The 18,354-nt window shown below is 39.2% G+C and overlaps 1 protein-coding gene across 1 annotated transcript; it reads left to right on the top strand.

The window, feature by feature from the left end:
* Window positions 1–1,640: 1,640 nt before the first annotated feature.
* On the top strand, window positions 1,641–18,062 carry TfIIEbeta (transcription factor IIEbeta). Its single transcript, XM_069309492.1, has 7 exons — window positions 1,641–1,772; window positions 5,540–5,611; window positions 9,716–9,805; window positions 11,081–11,243; window positions 11,378–11,575; window positions 13,135–13,308; window positions 15,092–18,062. Exons 2-7 carry the CDS (start codon window positions 5,553–5,555, stop codon window positions 15,227–15,229), a joined length of 822 nt encoding a protein of 273 aa, XP_069165593.1. The 5' UTR covers window positions 1,641–1,772; window positions 5,540–5,552; the 3' UTR covers window positions 15,230–18,062.
* The last annotated feature ends 292 nt before the right edge of the window (window positions 18,063–18,354 follow it).

Here is an 18,354-nt window from a genome sequence, read left to right as displayed (position 1 = left end):
CATGCACCCGCCAAACCCCCTGTTTATAAATGAAAAACGGTTTACACACGACTCACAACTGATTATTAAAATCAGTCTAAAAAGCAACAGAAAAATTGCTGTGATCCACGACGGGAAAATCCAATGATGCAAACTCCCAGGAATTGTCAACAGGAAACCCTAACCAGCAGGACGCAAGACACGCATATTAATAGAAGGAAGCGGCTGTTATTCCCACCATTTGGTCACCACTTGGTCCGGGAGACATCTCCCGTCACGCAGGGTGCAGTTGCGCCTCCACAGATCTCCAGTATCATCTTTTGATACTGGTAATGGCTCAAAAGAGCCTTCACTTACGGGCTATTCATGCCCGTGCCACCTCTTGGGTGGCTTAATCTTCATCAATCATCAATCTGTTATTCCCACGGGAGACATCAACCGTCACGCAGGGTGCATTCGCACCTCCACAGATCTCCAGTATCAGCTCTTGATACTGGTAATGGCTCAAAAGGGCCACCACTTACGGGCTATTCATGCACGTGCCACCTTTTGGGTGGCTTAATCTTCATCAGTCTTCCTCATCTCCGCTCCTGTGCCAGGTAAGTTATGGGCTCACCATGGGTTGCACCATAGCCCGTGCTACTTGGAACATGTTCCGAGTGCCCGAAACGCAGTGCTGCGAAACGCAGAAACGCCCGAAACGCTGCGCGTACTAGTGGCTTTACAAGATTGTAAATACTATACTATGTATTCTCTCTAACCCAATGTACCTTCTTGTATATAAATAAATAAGTAAATGAATAAATAAATAAACGTATCCTGTGAACAGATGTATCAGGAAACAAACGTATCCTGTGAACAGATGTATCAGGAAACAAACGTATCCTGTGAACAGATGTATCAGGAAACAAACGTATCCTGTGAACAGATGTATCAGGAAACAAACCTGTGTTGCCGCGGAATATGATAAGGTTGATAATGGACTGCACCATACAGATCAACTCTATTACATTACTCTCCATTTAGAAGTTGCTCTAGTCCTTATTGGGCAAGACATGACTTAGACCATTACTGTCATTGGTCAGAGTGCGTATAACGTCCATTATCTGTAATGTGAACACACTGATAGTTGTTCACACTGATACTGTTCGCTAAAAGTTTCACCTGGTCTTATAGGGGTAATTGTTCATTGGCTGAGTGTCTACGGGCGTTTGGTGTTGGCCGTAAAGGCTTACCATCCTCTAAAGGGTTATTAAGGTCATTACGTAGTTCACTGACCAACCAGTAATTTACCTGATATTCCTGATTTACCTGAGGATCACTATAACGCTAGTGGCCTCGACGAGGACAGGAAGCCGGCGGCTTGTTAAAGGTCCCTCACCCCACCCATTTGCCTTGATGATCCTCTTCAGGTGGATTTTAAAGTTGTTTCTAAATTTGTAATAATCGAAAACAGTTGGATTTGTATCCACCTATATAAAAAAGAATGAATACTTAATAGCCTAAACCGCGTCGTCGCCAGCCTGTGTGTGGCAACCTTTAGGCCTAGCATGTACTAGCTCTATCTAGAAATCCAACATTTTGTTTGTAACGCATTTTGAATGTATGTAATATAATACATTATAATGTATTATAATATACAATATTATATTCTTATTCCAGATAAAACAAAATTATTATCTATCCTGGTACTGTGTAGTGACGTCACAAGCGCCTCCCGTTGACGCTCAGGAAGAACTCGTCACTCGCATCCCTGTCAGCTGCTCAAACTTCTCCCGCCTTATTTGTTGAATGTAAGCGGTATTTCTTATTATTTAACATACACCATGTTAATTATTATCCAGAGCACACGTTAAAGCCCTGTTGCAACTGTTCTATTAACTTAGACTAGCTGTAACTACTATTTACACCTTCTACACTTTGTGAACGGCACTCTAGCTAGACTTATGTAGCACTCAGCGGACATAGTGAGAGTCCTTCACTCGTTTCTTAGGTTATGAAACTTGTTGTATAATTGTCACAGTAATGTTATATATCCCAGGTAGACTTAAGTAACTCGTCCTGGTGTCTTGAGCTTGTTGTAGAGTGGACCATGGCCGGGTGAACAGATGTTTTGTTCAGGTGTAGTTAATTGCTTTATTCGGCTGACTAAAGCAATGAAGTTTAAATAAATGAATACATAATGAACTTTAATCATACCTGAGGATTTTGGTTACATTTTATGTAAACCTATGAGGTGCTGTGGTATTTGGATGCTCGATACGTCATTATCATTTAGGGTCCCGGTAGTACAGTCGGATTCGTTCTCGACTCGCAGTCAAGAATTCCGGGTTCAATCCCCGGGCAGGAAAGAAATGGTTAGCCACATTTCCTTTCGCCTAATGCCTCTGTTCACCTAGCAGTGAGTAGGTACCCGGGAGTTAGTCAGCTTGTTGTGGGGTTGCATCCTGGGCGGGTTAATTCGACCTGGGGGGGATTACTCGATATAAGTCTTAACGTGTATGAATACACTCTGGCTTCCTGTCCCCCAACACAATGAATTATTATTATTATTATCACTTAGAAATTGAGTGTGAAACCTTGCACGAGCCGAACAGATTTTACGAATACACGCAATACAACAAATGATACATTGTAACTTTGTATTCTTATAGGGAATATTTTTGTATTTACCTAACATATACGTTTGTACCTTACCTACACAAGGTGATCGAGCACTATGCTTATTGCATGCAGTTGGGATTTAGGCCTAAGGAATGCTAAGCTATTCAAATACAGTACAGTATAATGTCAAGTAATTTGACATAAAGCATTAAGTTCAAGAATAGACCAAAAGCAAGTAAACTAGTCATTGTGGCACCATTAGATAGAAAATTCTTATTGGATGTGGCAAGTTTTTCCACCCTTATACATAGCAATTTATTTTCATTATTCTCAAACCAATACAGAGGAGCCTCGATTAACGAATTTAATCCGTTCTGGCACCGAGCTCGTCACGTGAAACGCTCGTCTTGTGAAACGAATTTCCCCATTTAAAATAGTAAAAATAAAATTAATCCATTCCACCCCCGAAAAACATCAATATGAAATTTATCAATATAATGTAATTATAATATATGTAATTATTATAAAGGTTTTGTTTTACTGTTTTCAATTGTACTTTACCTTATTAAGAGTCGTTGCTGGCTTGAGGGAGACGATGGGGAGGAGGAGAGGGGGTTATGGTGTAGAAGGAGAATCCACCTTCAAGTCAGATGATTTCCTTCTTCAAATCTACAGTAATTGTGTCTTTCTTCCTCTTGACAACACTATCTTTAGCAAGCAACTTCTTTGGTGACATCATTGGTTACAAATTTTAGTCACAAATCCACAAAAACCCAAAGAAAAGCACAAATAAATGCAAAGGGATGTTTGTCTTGCATGACAAAACAACAACACTGTCGTTGGTGGAGTCTGAGAATTTGCGAGAACCAGCGGGAATGCTCGGAAGCACCACGTGGTTTTCTTGTAAATCGAGCAGAAGCTCGTCAATCGAGACAAATTTTCTGCGAGTGGCTTGCTTGCTACCTGAAGTGCTCGTAGATGGGGCTACTCGTCACACGAGGTTCCTCTGTAGTATATATAGCAGCTTGTAGATCTGTAATCAATCCATATTGCTAAAGGTTAGGCAAAGGCTTTTTGTTTTGCTAATGATTCAGTTATTCCCTTAAAAAAGCTGTAAATTCTCTATGATCTATTTTTCCAAAAGTGGATATAACATTCACATGACTAACATCTTGAACTCACAATAGTGCATTAATGTCTGAAACCTCACCCAAGTAATTGTCAATTAATAACACCACTCTACAACCAAACCTAATTTTTCACATTTAGGACCAAATGGAAAGTGGCCAATGGTAGAAAGGTTACAATCACCCACATCTAATCATATATTGTAATTATAATACAGTATATAATTAGACTGTGGGGTGCTTGTAACATTTTCACCATTGCCTACTGGATGGGGTTAGTGTGCATAATGAGCAAATCAAATTATAAAAATAGCTCACTGCAAATGTAAGTTGCTTAAAGACTGTACTTGTAGTCGTTCTTGAACCCATTGTTGATACATATATATATATATATATATATATATATATATATATATATATATATATATATATATATATATATATATATATATATATATATATATATATATATATATATATATATATATATATATATATATATATATATATATATATATATATATATATATATATATATATATATATATATATATATATATATATATATATATATATATATATATATATATATATATATATATATATATATATATATATATATATATATATATATATATATATATATATATATATATATATATATATATATATATATATATATATATATATATATATATATATATATATATATATATATATATATATATATATATATATATATATATATATATAATATATATATAATATATATATAATATATATATAATATATATATATAATATATATATAATATATATATAATATATATATAATATATATATATATATATATAATATATATATATATATATATATATATATTATTGAATTGCATAGCTAGCTTATCAAGATTAATTTGCTTAACTACCTTACCTTGAGGTGCTTCCGGGGCTTAGCGTCCCTGCAGCCCGGTCGTCGACCAGGCCTCCTGGTTGCTGGACTGGTCAACCAGGCTGTTGGACGCGGCTGCTTGCAGCCTGCCGTATGAGTCACAGCCTGGTTGATCAGGTATCCTTTGGAGGTGTTTGTCAAGTTCTCTTGAACACTGTGAGGGGTCTGCCAGTTATGCCCCTTATGTGTAGTGGAAGCGTGTTGAACAGTCTCGGGCCTCTGATGTTGATAGAGTTCTCTCTCAGAGTACCTGTTGCACCTCTGCTTTTCAACGGGGGTATTCTGCACATCCTGCCATGCCTTCTAGTCTCGTGTGATGTTATTTCTGTGTGCAGGTTTGGGACCAGCCCCTCAATTATTTTCCACGTATAGATTATTACCTGTATGTATCTCTCCCTGCCTGCGCTCAAGGGAATACAGATTTAGGCTCTTTAGTCGGTCCCAGTAGTTTAGATGTTTTACTGAGTGGATTCTAGCAGTAAAGGATCTCTGCACGCTCTCCAGGTCAAGCAATTTCTCCAGCTTTGAAAGGGGCTGTCACTGTGCAGCAGTACTCCACTCTAGAGAGCACAAGCGTTTTGAAAAGTATTATTACTAGATTAATTTTGCAGTTAAGATCCTGAGCACATTATGTGCTGTATCATTTTTCCACAGGATGGGTATTGGGTGCAAATGCCCCACAGGATGGGTATGGGGTGCAGAGTAAATAAACTGAAGTAAATTACTGTATTGAAAGAGGAATTAAACTGCATCTTGGAATAACACTGAGAGTGATTTGCTTGAAGACAAAAAAGAAGATCCATGTATCCTGGTTCTTAGCATTCATACAGTTCATATATTCAGTAATTTACCTGTAAAATTATTTTTCTTTCTTTCCAGAAAAACTTCCAAGATGGACAGGTCATTGATGAAAGAGCGGGAAGCCTTTATGAAAAGAGCCTTTGCCACTCCGTGAGTTTTTAAATCTTGTTGAGTACTGGATTATTTAAAAAATATTTCTTTAACAATTATTTTTCTGTGGAGAGTTCTGGAAGCTCTGGGAAGCCTCTGGGACTATCCCAGAAAATGGCGTTTCATTATGTTCAATGCTGGGGTTTTTTCAATAAAAAATGTTTGAGTTATCCTGTCATCTTTAATTTCATATTCAGCACAAACTGTTAACATTATTGCTCATGTTTTCACCAATTTCTTCCATGTACACAATTTTTTTCCAATTTGTTTTATGAATTATACCAATGACTATTTTTTACATTTTAACAAGTACAGGCATTTGGAAACACTGATTTTCTAATGCATAATTTAACAAGGCTCTAACATCTAATACTGATCTCGGTTGTAGATTCTTATTACCCTCCTTTGTAATACAGTATGAAGAAGTGTTGGATGTGTCTTTGATAGTATCCTTTGTAGCACCTGTAACCAAGCATAAGATTGTTGCTAGTCTTTCCCTATATCCCACCAACTTTGTAATACAGTATGAAGAAGTGTCGGATGTGTCTTTGATGGTATCCTTCATAGCACCTGTAACCAAGCATAAGGTTGTTGCTAGTCTTTCCCTATATCCCACCAACTTTGTAATACAGTATGAAGAAGTGTCGGATGTGTCTTTGATGGTATCCTTCATAGCACCTGTAACCAAGCATAAGGTTGCTGCTAGTCTTTCTCTACATCCCACAAACTTTCACTTGGTGCATTTGTCAAGTATTGACTGAATAATATTTTTTAAATCTGTCTCGCATTTGCAAATTTTATTGCAGTTATTTTGATGGTATCACTGGAAAGCCCAGATGCATGTCTATAGTTCTGTTAGAGGAAAACTCTAATTTCTTTCCAAATAATGAAAAAATTAATTTGTTTTGATCTATTTTTACCCCCCAAAAATTCTATCATAAAAAACTTGTTAAAAAAAAAAAAGCTCGAACACACATGTAAAGCCTGTTGAACTGCGTATTGTGTGAAAATTGTCAAAATTTTGGTTCGGCCTTCTCCTCGGCTCTTTGTGTCTGGTCTTTTGACGCGGGTGTATCACCATCTCTATGGTGATCAGGTGGCTTTGTTGATGGTGTCCCACCCGCGAGCTTCATCTCGGCAACAGTGTGTAGTTGCTGGCGTTTCTTTTTGCCTTTTTCTTGCTCTTCGTAGGTTATCTTCTCTTTCGCATCGGGTTGTCTTGTCCTTTCTTGGTTTTCAGGACTGTTAATTGATGCTTCTTACTGTCGCCTCGTATCGTGCGGCGCTGGCGGAGCTGCTCTGGCCCCAGACCTCCCTGGTGAGGTCCGTGGCCCCCCTGCCCCTCTTGGAGAGGGGAGGGGCTGCGTGGATGAGCGGCATGGAGTTAGTGTGTTACGTTTGCTTGTTTGCGTGTTTGCTTGTTTCCTTTGGATTGTAGGAAGTTCTACCTCTCTGTTCAGTTTTTGTTGTTAGTTTCTTACCACGTGGGGTTTGTTTGGTTATGCCTATCTTTCTGGGTACCTAACCCCAGTCAATGGCAGATGAGGAAACCCCCAACCACAGGGGGGTTTCCCAGGGCCATTGCTCCCTGAAACCTCTCTGAAGGGGCCAGATTCTGGCTCATGGTCTCTGGTAGGTCTGAACTCCATAGCTAATGTCCCGGTCTAACATAACATACATTAGCCCGATAAGCTACAGGGAGCCTCTAGGGCTCACCCAGAAAATGGCATTTCATTACATTCAACGTTGGTTTTCTTTTATTTCCAGTTATAGAGATTTTCATTCGGTAAAATATAGGCACATTTTCCTTTGAAAATAGGATTTTGAGGCTTAAGCGTGGGAAATATGCTAGATGTGGTTAACTCTCTTTACAGACGAGTTCTCCTCATTGTGGTGTTTCATATGACTGGTTGAAATGATAATTTTGCTCGGTGATAACAACCCATAGAGCATAGGAAATATTTGGGTATGAATGGTAACTCTTAACTCTTTCGCGCTCTCGGCGCTCAAAAAAAAACAATACCCCAGATGCGTTCGGCACTTCGCGCGCCTACGCGGTAAGACCAAAAAAGTGTACACTCTTTTGACTGTCCTGACAATAATTGAAGGCGCACGTATTTAAATTTGGTATCACTGCGTTCGCAATGAAATTGTCTATAAGAGCATACCTATAAAATGCCGCCCAAGCATAAGGAGTATCAACACCAAATAAAAAAACTATGCAGATCACTCGCCGAGAGCGCCAAACAGCAACAAAATGTTTCCACTTTCTTAATGGTTGCGAAGCCTACAGTTGTCCTACATCGCTAATTTTGGTATCATTGGAATCGCAATAAAATTCTCTACACGGACATATGCATATGAATGTTTAATATAGGTAATTGCCCACCCGCAAGAGTGTGTGAAGTGGAGAGTAGTTAGCCGCGAGCGCACTGGCGAAAACACAGGGGGGAAATCATGCTTGGAAAGTTTATACGTTTCCTGACCCTACTTTTCTATGTACGTATTTCTTTTTTATACCAATGTGTTTGCAATAAAATTTTCTATAAGATGAACTGTATAACATTCGTACAAAGCATGTGTAAGAGAAGCGCCAAATATAGAACCACGTCGCTCAGTATGCGTTCGCGGCAGAAACGAACGCGTTGTTTTCGTTCGTTTGATGTTTGTCATGTTTATACTTGTTGAAACATTTTATAATTTGTATGACAGTGATCACAGTAAAATTCCCTACACAGACATATACATAACACATACAAATATTTCCCACGTGTTGGATATATCAACGGCTAAAGGGAACCCACTGCCACACGCTCGCCACACCCCCAAACATATTTTGTGTATTTTTTTTTTACTCATAGAAGTTTATTTGATATAATATTCATTCTGGTACCAAAAACTTCGCAAATAAATTCTCTACAAAACAAAAGTATCCCCATCCATTTCGGTTAAAAAATGGAATTTATAGAAATATTTTTTCGATTGACGAGAAAAGTAGGCAGTTATGCGGAATCGTAAGAAAAACCAGTGACGAGTTATCTCTAATATAAGGCGCGAAAGTGTTAATATGGCTCCAATCACATTTCTGATGATTTTGGAAATGGACTCAATATTACAAGAAACAGATGTATCCTTATAAAGACTATTGAGGATATTTAAAACTAAATTCAATGGTTTGTTTTTATTTTCGGTTGGCAAGGTTTTTGTTGGGTATGGTAACGTTAGGTATGGCCCTGCTACCTTGTTGAAAATGGGTTTTGAGGCTGGGGATGTGAGAAATAACCTAGATGTGGTCATTTTTTTTTCCAGCCATGTTCACATGGTAGTTGTCGATTACATATATTATAGGTTGAAATTACAATTTTATTAAGATTAGCCCATAGAGCAAGGGAAATGCATCCTGAAAGTACAATACTGTATCTCCGATTGCAACAAATGCCTCGCTGAAACAAATTGCTGTTGGTCCTATATAGCTTGTTGAATTGACGAATCATATATACTTTAATTTGCCTGAGAGCTGCTATCTCTAGGGGCCTCAATGAGGACAGGAAGCCAGCAGCTTGTCAAAGATCTCCCACATTTGTTGTGTAGGGAAAGGGATACATCTGTTTCACGCACTGCATGCCTTGTTAATTCTCATGTGTAAAATATCTCTTAATCTCTCTAATTTCTCCAATGGAAATACTATTCACAATACAGTACAGCATCTTAATAACTTGAGCTGTACATACATGAAAATAATGGAACGTAACAATGTTTTGGAGGTCAAGGAGAAGGTGTGAAGTACAGCATGTAAGCTGTTGAAGACCTAATGACAGTTAAAACAAAGTATACAGAACATCATTGTCATGTCTATGTTACTCGGTACAGTACAGTATATATTCTATCAAAGTTGACAAGCATTGTTATTTTGGTGCTATATTCCACACGTTTGTTTCCTCACTGTAGAAAACTTAGTATACAATGCTCAAAAAATTCACCAGATGTTTATTTTGTTTCTTTGCTGATGGTGCATATTAGTCAAGCTTTGTGCTTCATTTTGTTTTATTTGTTTCAAAATATTAAGAGGTTATTATTCATATTAAACTCCGAATTCATTTTCAGATTGGAAGTAAAGAAGAGAAGTGCTCCTCCTGCCGTATCCGATCTAGCTAAAAAGAAGATCAATAAAGGTCCACCACCAGATCCAGCTGCGTAAGATCAAAGGCTTTATGTGTTTTTGTCTTTATTTCTTCAGGTTAGGTTAGGTCATCTTGAGATGATTTCGGGGCTTCGCGTTCCCACGGCCCAGTCCTTGACCAGGCCTCCTTTTTGTTCCCCCCCCTCCCCCCCCAGGAAGCAGCATATAGCAGCTGTCTAACTCCCGGGTATCTGTTTACTGCTAGGTGAACAGGAGCAACCGGGTTAAAGAAACTCTGCCCCATTTGTTACCGCCTCCACCGGTGATCGAACCCGTAACCTTGTGACTACTAATCCCGAGCACTGTTGGGATTAGTAATCCATCTCGGCTGTCAGGCCACCTTATTTTTATGTAATACTTTTCTACTTATAGTATGTTAAAACAACAGAACCCTGTACACAACATGGCTGTACAGTACTAGGTTGCACTCCGAGGTAGGCGTGGCCAAGAACAAATTTTAAAAGAAAGTGGGCATCCCATTTTTGCCCATGCTTATGGTTGTATGTCAGACCAGAGCAAGCCTGTCCACTCACTACTAACCAATGCTAACCTAGTACAGTACTTCCCATGTTTTACAATGGCAAGTCAATTTGCTTTCTGCTAGCCAACACCAATGATGATATATATGAAAGCAATAGTGCTGCCTCACACGGAATATTGCTCTTTGCTCATAGCTTCCTTCGAGGCTGGTAAAACAGAAAATGTAAAGAGATTCTTTATATCTTACATAAAACAGTTAAACGTATAAACTACTGTGACCACATTATGATACTTAATTTGCTCTCTCAGGAATGGAAATAGACAGATACTGTATCTCATCATTTACAAATGGAAAATCAGTTTCCAAAATTGCACAAAAAATTACAACATACTGAAGCAAGATATATGCTAGGAAGCATAGAATAAGTCTTGTAAAGTGTACAGATGCCATAATTCTAGGGTCACGTAAGAGAATTCTATGATCATGTAAAATCTCCCTGGCTCTTAAACTGCTTATCAGCAAATGTAAGAAATATTGCTGGAACAAAGATCAAAACTTTCAAGAAGGCTGTGATGGATAGGTGAGGCCCAATGTCTCTGGCAGTCACCAAGGAAGCTTGCTTACAAGATTAGAAACTTTTTTAAGTCTACCACATATAAAAAGATAATATTAAATGCGTATCCTATTGTAGTAATGTAATTTTTTTTTTTTTACCATAATGCTTTTCTGATATGAAAGAAACAGGTGAAGTGCTATTCTTCTGTGATTTGTGGCATTGATTTATGCAATCACTTTGTTCATTCTACAGATATAAATCAATGACAGGAGGGAGTCAGTACAAATTTGGGGTACTCGCAAGAATCGTTCGTCACATGAAAACCAGACATCAGGATGGAGAAACACACCCATTGTCAATTGAAGAGATTTTGGACGAGACGAATCAGTTGAATGCGGGACCGAAAGTTAAACAAGTAAATATTTACAAAAGCAATGACTTTCCTCTGTGGTGTATTGGTAGCTAATGTTTGCAGTAACATACAATGTATAGTTGGGTTTATATGTACAGTACAGTTTTATACTATAAATTCTTTGTTGTGTGTTTCAGTGGCTGATCACGGAGGCCCTTCCTAATAACCCCAAAGTTCATGAAGTGGATGGAAAATACAACTTTAAACCTCCGCTGCCAGTGAGGGACAGGAAGTCCTTGCTGAAGCTGCTTCGTCAACATGACATGAAGGGCCACGGTGGGGTCCTGCTTGATGACATTCAGGAGTCACTACCTCATTGTGACAAAGTTATGAAGGTCAGCTTCTCAACCTCATTTTATTAATTCTGTTTTGAATGTTATAAGCATTTTCATTTTATTTGTATTGTATAGGTAAGAAAGTCAATTGCACTCGTGTATTAGGGTCTCAAAAGTTTAGTCGGCTTTGTTCTCTGCTCACAATCGGAAATCCCGAGTTCGAATCCCAGTTGGGACAGATAGTTGAGCATGTATCCTATCACCTATTGCCTCTGTTTACCTAGCATTTGTTACCTCTAACTATAACTTATCCTTAGTCCCTGACAGTCCCCTTGGCGCAGTGGTAAGATACTTGCCCGGTGCTTTGCAAGCGCTTTGAACCGAGTTCATATCTTAGCAGGGGAGGATTGTCCGGGTGCCAATTGTTAACTGTAGCTTCTGTTCACCCAGAAGTGAATGGGTACCTGGTTGTTAAACGATTTGGAAGGTCGTATTCCGAGGAAAATTTGGATTAAGATGACCTGCCCGAAATGCTATGCATGCTAGTGGCTTTACAAGAATATAAGAACTCTTGTATGTACAGTATATATAAATAAATAGTCCTTTGGTTAATTCACTTGAACAGTATCTAAAGGCAGAGTGAAATACATAGGAACAGGGAACAACCAGGAGGCTCAGTAATATATTTACATGATACTTGGAAGATCGTGACAAGTTAAACTGGATCCCTAATTCCTTAATACCCTACAGAAATATTACCCTTAATCTAGCACTTGCTGGACTGAACAACAAGAGGAAAACAGTTAAAGTTCTCCAAACAAATGGCAGGCAGTAATGCAATCAAAAGGGCCTGCAAATAATACTGAGATACCAGTCACCAACTTAAGGCAAAATGTATAGCTTTAACTGTAAATATGCTGTCCATTACTAAATGTAAGTGAAATGCAAGTTAACAATGAATGGGGCTAGCTGCAACAGGCAAATATTTCAGTTTACTCAAACATCAACATCCAGCTCTAACACTGAACAACTCCACATTCTTGAATGTCTAGCTATAGCTGGCCTACTCCTAAGTGAGGCTATCACTAACTTCACCAAGCCACGAATCAGTATACGTGATGTCACCTCCCCTCTAGCCTTACCATTAGCCAGTGACGATATCAATCGTGACGTCGTGAGGAAACAAGCCACATGGTAGTTTAGGTAGTTTAGGGAATGATTCTCATTTCAATGGTAGGCATCTGTATCCAGAGAACTTTGCAGGGAACTTTGCAGGAACTTTGCAGGAACTTATGGACTGTCACATGCTTGACAGTCCATAACCCACTAAATAGGTGCCCAGGAGTTAGTCAAATGTTGTGGAGTTGCATCCTGGGGAAGGTCAGTAGTTCAAGTTTGGGGGAACCTTGATATAAGCATAACGTGTATCTTACACAGGCTGCCTGTCCCCCGACAAAATGGAAAACTGAAATTATTACGATTGATTTGATTTAACACTCATAAAATAATTATCCACGGAAGCAGTCTCATTGGCGAAGCAGAAAACAAAACATTTATGTTCCTGATTAAAACATATTCTCTTACTGTAAATTGTACTCTCAAAACCTTTATTTCAACAGCAATTGGATAAGGAAATCTTGCGTATAATGCGACAGACAGATAAGAAACAGATTATCTTCTACCACGACAAGGGCATCAACTTCCCAGTAGAGAAGGAATTCCAACAGCTATGGAGAAATACTTCTGTCGACGGGTTGCAAGATGACAACATTGAGGAGTATCTCAACAAGCAGGTATGTATTCAGCTAGCCAGGCTGTGAAGAATTCTGCAATCAGGCTCGGCTACCATCTTAACGGGATGGTTATAAACTCGCCTCGTACTTAGTGTTCCCTGTTATGATTTACTTTGTGTCAAAAAAGACAGACCCATTTATAGTTTACTGAGTTTTGCTTTTCAGGAATTATGGGCATATGTTTCTAATTTAATGGTATACCAAAGAGATAGTCATGATCCCTTGGTGTTTGATTAGTATTCTAGTTTGTTCCACAAGAATCTGTAGGTTTTATTTATTGGTCTCGGTGGTGACCCCAGCTTTGCTTGAAATATCCACATTTGCTTGAAATATTCACATTCAGGGTGTGTCCAACGTCATGGCAGGTGGCCTGTCTCGTTTCATTCCTCTTTCCATAGAGTGGACCCTCAACTCCGCCTCCTTCCTTTGGCTTTGTCAGACGTATGGGCACCCAGAGGTGAACCTCTTTGCGTTGGCGTGGTCTCAGTGTCTCCCATTGTATGTGGCACAGTTCCTCGACTGCGAGGCCTTTGCAGTAGACGCTTTTCAGCAGGATTGGTTGAGGTGGGGGTTCCTGTCCTACCTGTTGCTCCGGGTTCTGGCTTAGCTGGATTCCCATTGAGGGCGAGTGGTTCTCCTGGCTCCATGGTGGCTGGCCCAGCCTTGGTTTAAAGTGCTGCTTGCTCGGTGTCCGAATCCGAGCAGTTTTTCTGCGACTCCGCCTCTTTCAGTAGATCAGGCCAGTGAGGTATTTTGCTGGTTCATCTTCCTGCTCCGCACTATGCGTCTGGTCTTTCTAATGTGTGTGTTACCATTTATATGATGATTAGGTGGGTTCTTTGATGGTATCCCCACCTGCGATCTTCCCAGTGACAGCATGAAGTTTCTTGGCAGTCTTTCCGTCTTTCTTTCTCTTCGAAGGTTTTCGGCGATTTTGGACCGGGTTGTTTTGTCCTTTCTCTCGGCTTTTTCTGGCTCGGCATCTCATACCTAATACTGTCGCTTCTTATTGCATGCCTTTGGCTGAGCTGCTCCAGCTTGCATTCGGACTGGATGTTGCTTCTGTTCCTTTCCGCAAGCTTTCACGTGCATTTTTTCACCTCCAGCCTGCTCATGTGCTGCCTGAGCCTTCTTGGTCTTTAGACTGTGTTCTTTCATTTCTTTCTTCTCTTCACTTTGTTGTGGCCCTTTCCAGTTAGGGATTGCTTTTGGATGGCCTTGTTTTGGTTAGCCTTGGCCTCTGGGGGTCGGGTTGGGGCGAGCCTGCCACCTCCCTCACTCACTCACCTGGTCATTGGTACAGAAACACTTCTCTGACAAAGCCCAGCCTTTGCATCACACTTTCAGCTACATGGTGCTGGCTATACCTAGAATGATATTCCAATGAGGCCCATTGCTTTATTATTGTTTCCTTTACATTTTACAGTTGTGGTTTGTGCTACCCACGTTGCCTTTGTCCAAGTTTGCATTTCACTCTAGACTGTGTGCAGGGGGTGACTGACAGATCAGTAACCCTGTGACGTGTGAAGGATCCTGATGTCCATTGTTTAGTGATTGTAATGTCCTGATTTCATTGACTCCTGACTATTGCAGATAGACTGCTGGAGAGAGGTAACTTTATTGTGATACGCTATCACTGACTCCTTTTGTAAAAGGAATGAACGTGAAAATTCATACAAGAGTGGCTTTGAAAATAGTTTGACCAGCACCTCTTGCTTATGAAGTCATCAGTTCCACTTGTTGAGTAGTAACTTCATATTTTTCCCCCCTTCCCCCCTTACAGGGCATCAAATCTATGCAAGATACGGGGCCAAAGGTGAAGCCCATCAGGAAAAAGACAAGGAAGAATAGAACCCGTGCCACCAAGATTTCTGACAATGAACACATGCAACATGTTCTGCAGAATTATGATACGACATAATGAACTCCTCATGGTAGTTGTGCGACAAGGATAAAAAAAGGGTTTTATATTGCTTATTTTTCACAATGTATTTTAATATGTAACAGAATTGCTCCAGAAATGTATAGTATCTTAAGTTTACTGTATGAACGGAAAACATTACAAAAGTATAAGAGAGATTAAACTCATATTAAGGAAGTCATTTCAAGCTTATTGGTAAAGTTGGCCAAATTAAGGATTTGAATAATGATTTTTTAATATATTTTTATTAGTGTACATTATACTTTATTGCTCTTGTACTCTTAAAGTTATGAGATGTGTAAATGGGCCACAGAGTACTTAGGGACGGGTGATGACCAGTATTGCTTGCGCAGGGGGGGTGGGGGGAGGGTTCTTCTGGAGGTCTTAAGGTCTTCAGGGCAACCATTGTCCAAGAATATATGACCTAGAAACATTTTAATGTGTAACATATGAATGTACAACTTAGCATTTAATTCACATTTGTTTGGACTGCTCCAGTTCACGTTGTACCAGTATTTGTACCAGTGGATTTGTTCATTTGTACCAGTATTTTCATAACCTGTTCATCGCTATGATATAAAGAATTACTATACAGTACTTGTCGAGTTGGTGCCTTCTTTTGATAATTACTTACTAATACAGTATTTGCAAAGCACTTTTGTGTTTTTCATAGATATAAAGCATATTTCATCAAAAGTAAATGAGTAAAAAATCATTATCCAGACACACTTCTTTAGACTTAACATCTTGGTGTGGCAAATTTGGGCAGGGAATCAAGAAGACAATTGTAGATGTCAGGGTGTGGAAGTAAGCCAGACAAGCTTATTGCTGATAATAGCAGTCGGACATAGGAACAAACGCACATCGTCACGTAGAGTGCGGAAACATTGTCAGCGAGTTTGACCCATTGACTTCTTAATAATTTCTGAGCTTTAGTGGTGAGGCCTTCCAAGGTTTTAAAATAAATTGTGCTAAAATTGTAACAATGCTTGCTTTACACAGAGTAATCACACTGACGTGACTGTGTCAATGAGAAAATCCGTAGGAGCCGTGATGAGGATTCGAACCTATGCAGTGGGTATTCTCGGGCACATGCAATAGATGACTAGACAACGACATGGATAAGGATTGCAACCTGAAGTTCTACTGAATGCACGAGGGTTTCCCGAGGCTTCCACTGAAGCCGAATCATGGTTTTCACAATTCCTACATGCACTCTGGCTCTGTCATCTAGGCGGTAAAGGTAGAACATTCCTAGATGAATGAGCTAGAGTGCATTGGGGAGATTGTGTGAAAATCTTTGTTCGGCTTCAGTGGAAGCCTCGGGAAACCCTCATGTGTTCAGTAGAACTCCAGGGTGTTATCCTTATCCGTGTTGTGGTCTAGAGCGTGTGCATGGGAGTATCCACCACATAGGTCCGAACCGTCATCATGGCTCCTACAGATTTCCTCAATGCTTGTTGTAATAGGATTTGGGGTAAAAAATACATCAACACATACTTGCTCAGTGATAGGCATATATATGCAAACTTGTATGAGAGTTTAGACTTTATAATGCACTCTCTCTCCCTTTTGTTACCTCTTGTCCTCATTATTTTTCCTTCCTAACCTCTTCACCTCTCTCTCTCCTTGCCTCTCTCACTCTCTCTCCTTGCCTCTCTCACTCCCCTCTCCTTGCCTCTCTCACTCCCCTCTCCTTGCTCTCCCACTCCCCTCTCCTTGCCTCTTCCACTCCCCTCTCCTTGCTCTCCCACTCCCCTCTCCTTGCCTCTCCCACTCCTTACCCTTCCCACTCTCCTTCAACAGCTGCCCTACAGATTAAGCCATGAGTTTATTTCTCAGGGAGAAGACTTGCTGTACAGATGTTGGAGTGGGATCTGTGTGATGGTTTGGCAAAAGCTTGAAGTTGCGGTTTGTTTATATAACGTTATATATCCTGAACACCCTGGCCAGGATTTTTTTTTTATTTTTATTTCTATATACAAGAGTTCTTACATTCTTGTAAAGCCACTGGCATGGGTAGCATTTCAGGCAGGTTCTTAATCCTAATTAAGGATTGTCAAAGATTAAAATTATCCTTTAGTAAGGATTAATCAAGCGTTTGTGTCCACTTACAAAATCTGCACGATACATCTCTCGTCGATCATAGTGGCTTAACTCTGCATATATTAAACAGTTTATGAGCTTTGAAAAGTCATAATCCAAGGCTGTTATTGTTATAAAACAAGCCTAGTGGTGCTTTGGAGCTCATAAACTCACATACACGTAAATAACGTAAACAAAGTCGTCAGGATTGAGGAAAGATGTTCACGTGTTTATAAGTGGATACTTAAGTGTTTGATCAGTTGTGATCCCGCTCAGTATATCTTGAAGACCTGCTGGGTATCGTAATGAGATTTGCTCTCATAAGCCTTGTTTAAAGTTTTTGTTAGGCCTGTAGCCTCGAGTCTATTCTGGTATTGAAGGTGGCTTACAGATCGTGTGTGAGGTGTGTATCCTGCCTATTTATGGGCAGTCCAGTTGCTGTGATCCATATTAACTTAAATTTACAATTTCACTACTGTAATACACTAAGCAATATTATGTTTAAAAGTTTCTAAAGAATAATCAGTATTAAAATTATAAATTTATATCTATTTCATATATTGCTCCCAAGTGAAAACTTCAGCAATTTCAGATATATGTATTAAGGAAACAGGACTTACTTTTAAAATTAAATACGTGTTTAAGGATTCATAATTTCTTTAAAAAACTACAGGTAACTAACACAAAAAATTGTTACAGTATGATTAGTAAATGTACATTTTAAATAAATAGGATTTTTGCTAATAAATTTGTGTATGTATCCTAAATTAAATACCTTCAGTTTTGAAGGCCTTAGAATGAGCCTCAACCACTCTTTACAGGAGGAGACCACATGCAGAATGTCTTTATGTCGTCGTCATGCTGTTTTACAGTAGATATTTTTAGAATACAATTGGGATTATGCATGTATTCTCCACTTACCCAAGTGGTTGGGTGAGTAATTTGTTTACAATTCTCATAAAAATATTACTCACCCAACCAATTGGGCTGGACAGTAGAGTGACAGTCTCACTTCATGCAGGTCGGCATTCAATCCCCGA

Source organism: Procambarus clarkii, chromosome 65 (assembly GCF_040958095.1).
Source record: "Procambarus clarkii isolate CNS0578487 chromosome 65, FALCON_Pclarkii_2.0, whole genome shotgun sequence".
In the NCBI taxonomy this organism is placed as follows: Eukaryota; Metazoa; Arthropoda; class Malacostraca; order Decapoda; family Cambaridae; genus Procambarus; species Procambarus clarkii.
This window is presented reverse-complemented; position numbering and strand designations above follow the sequence as displayed.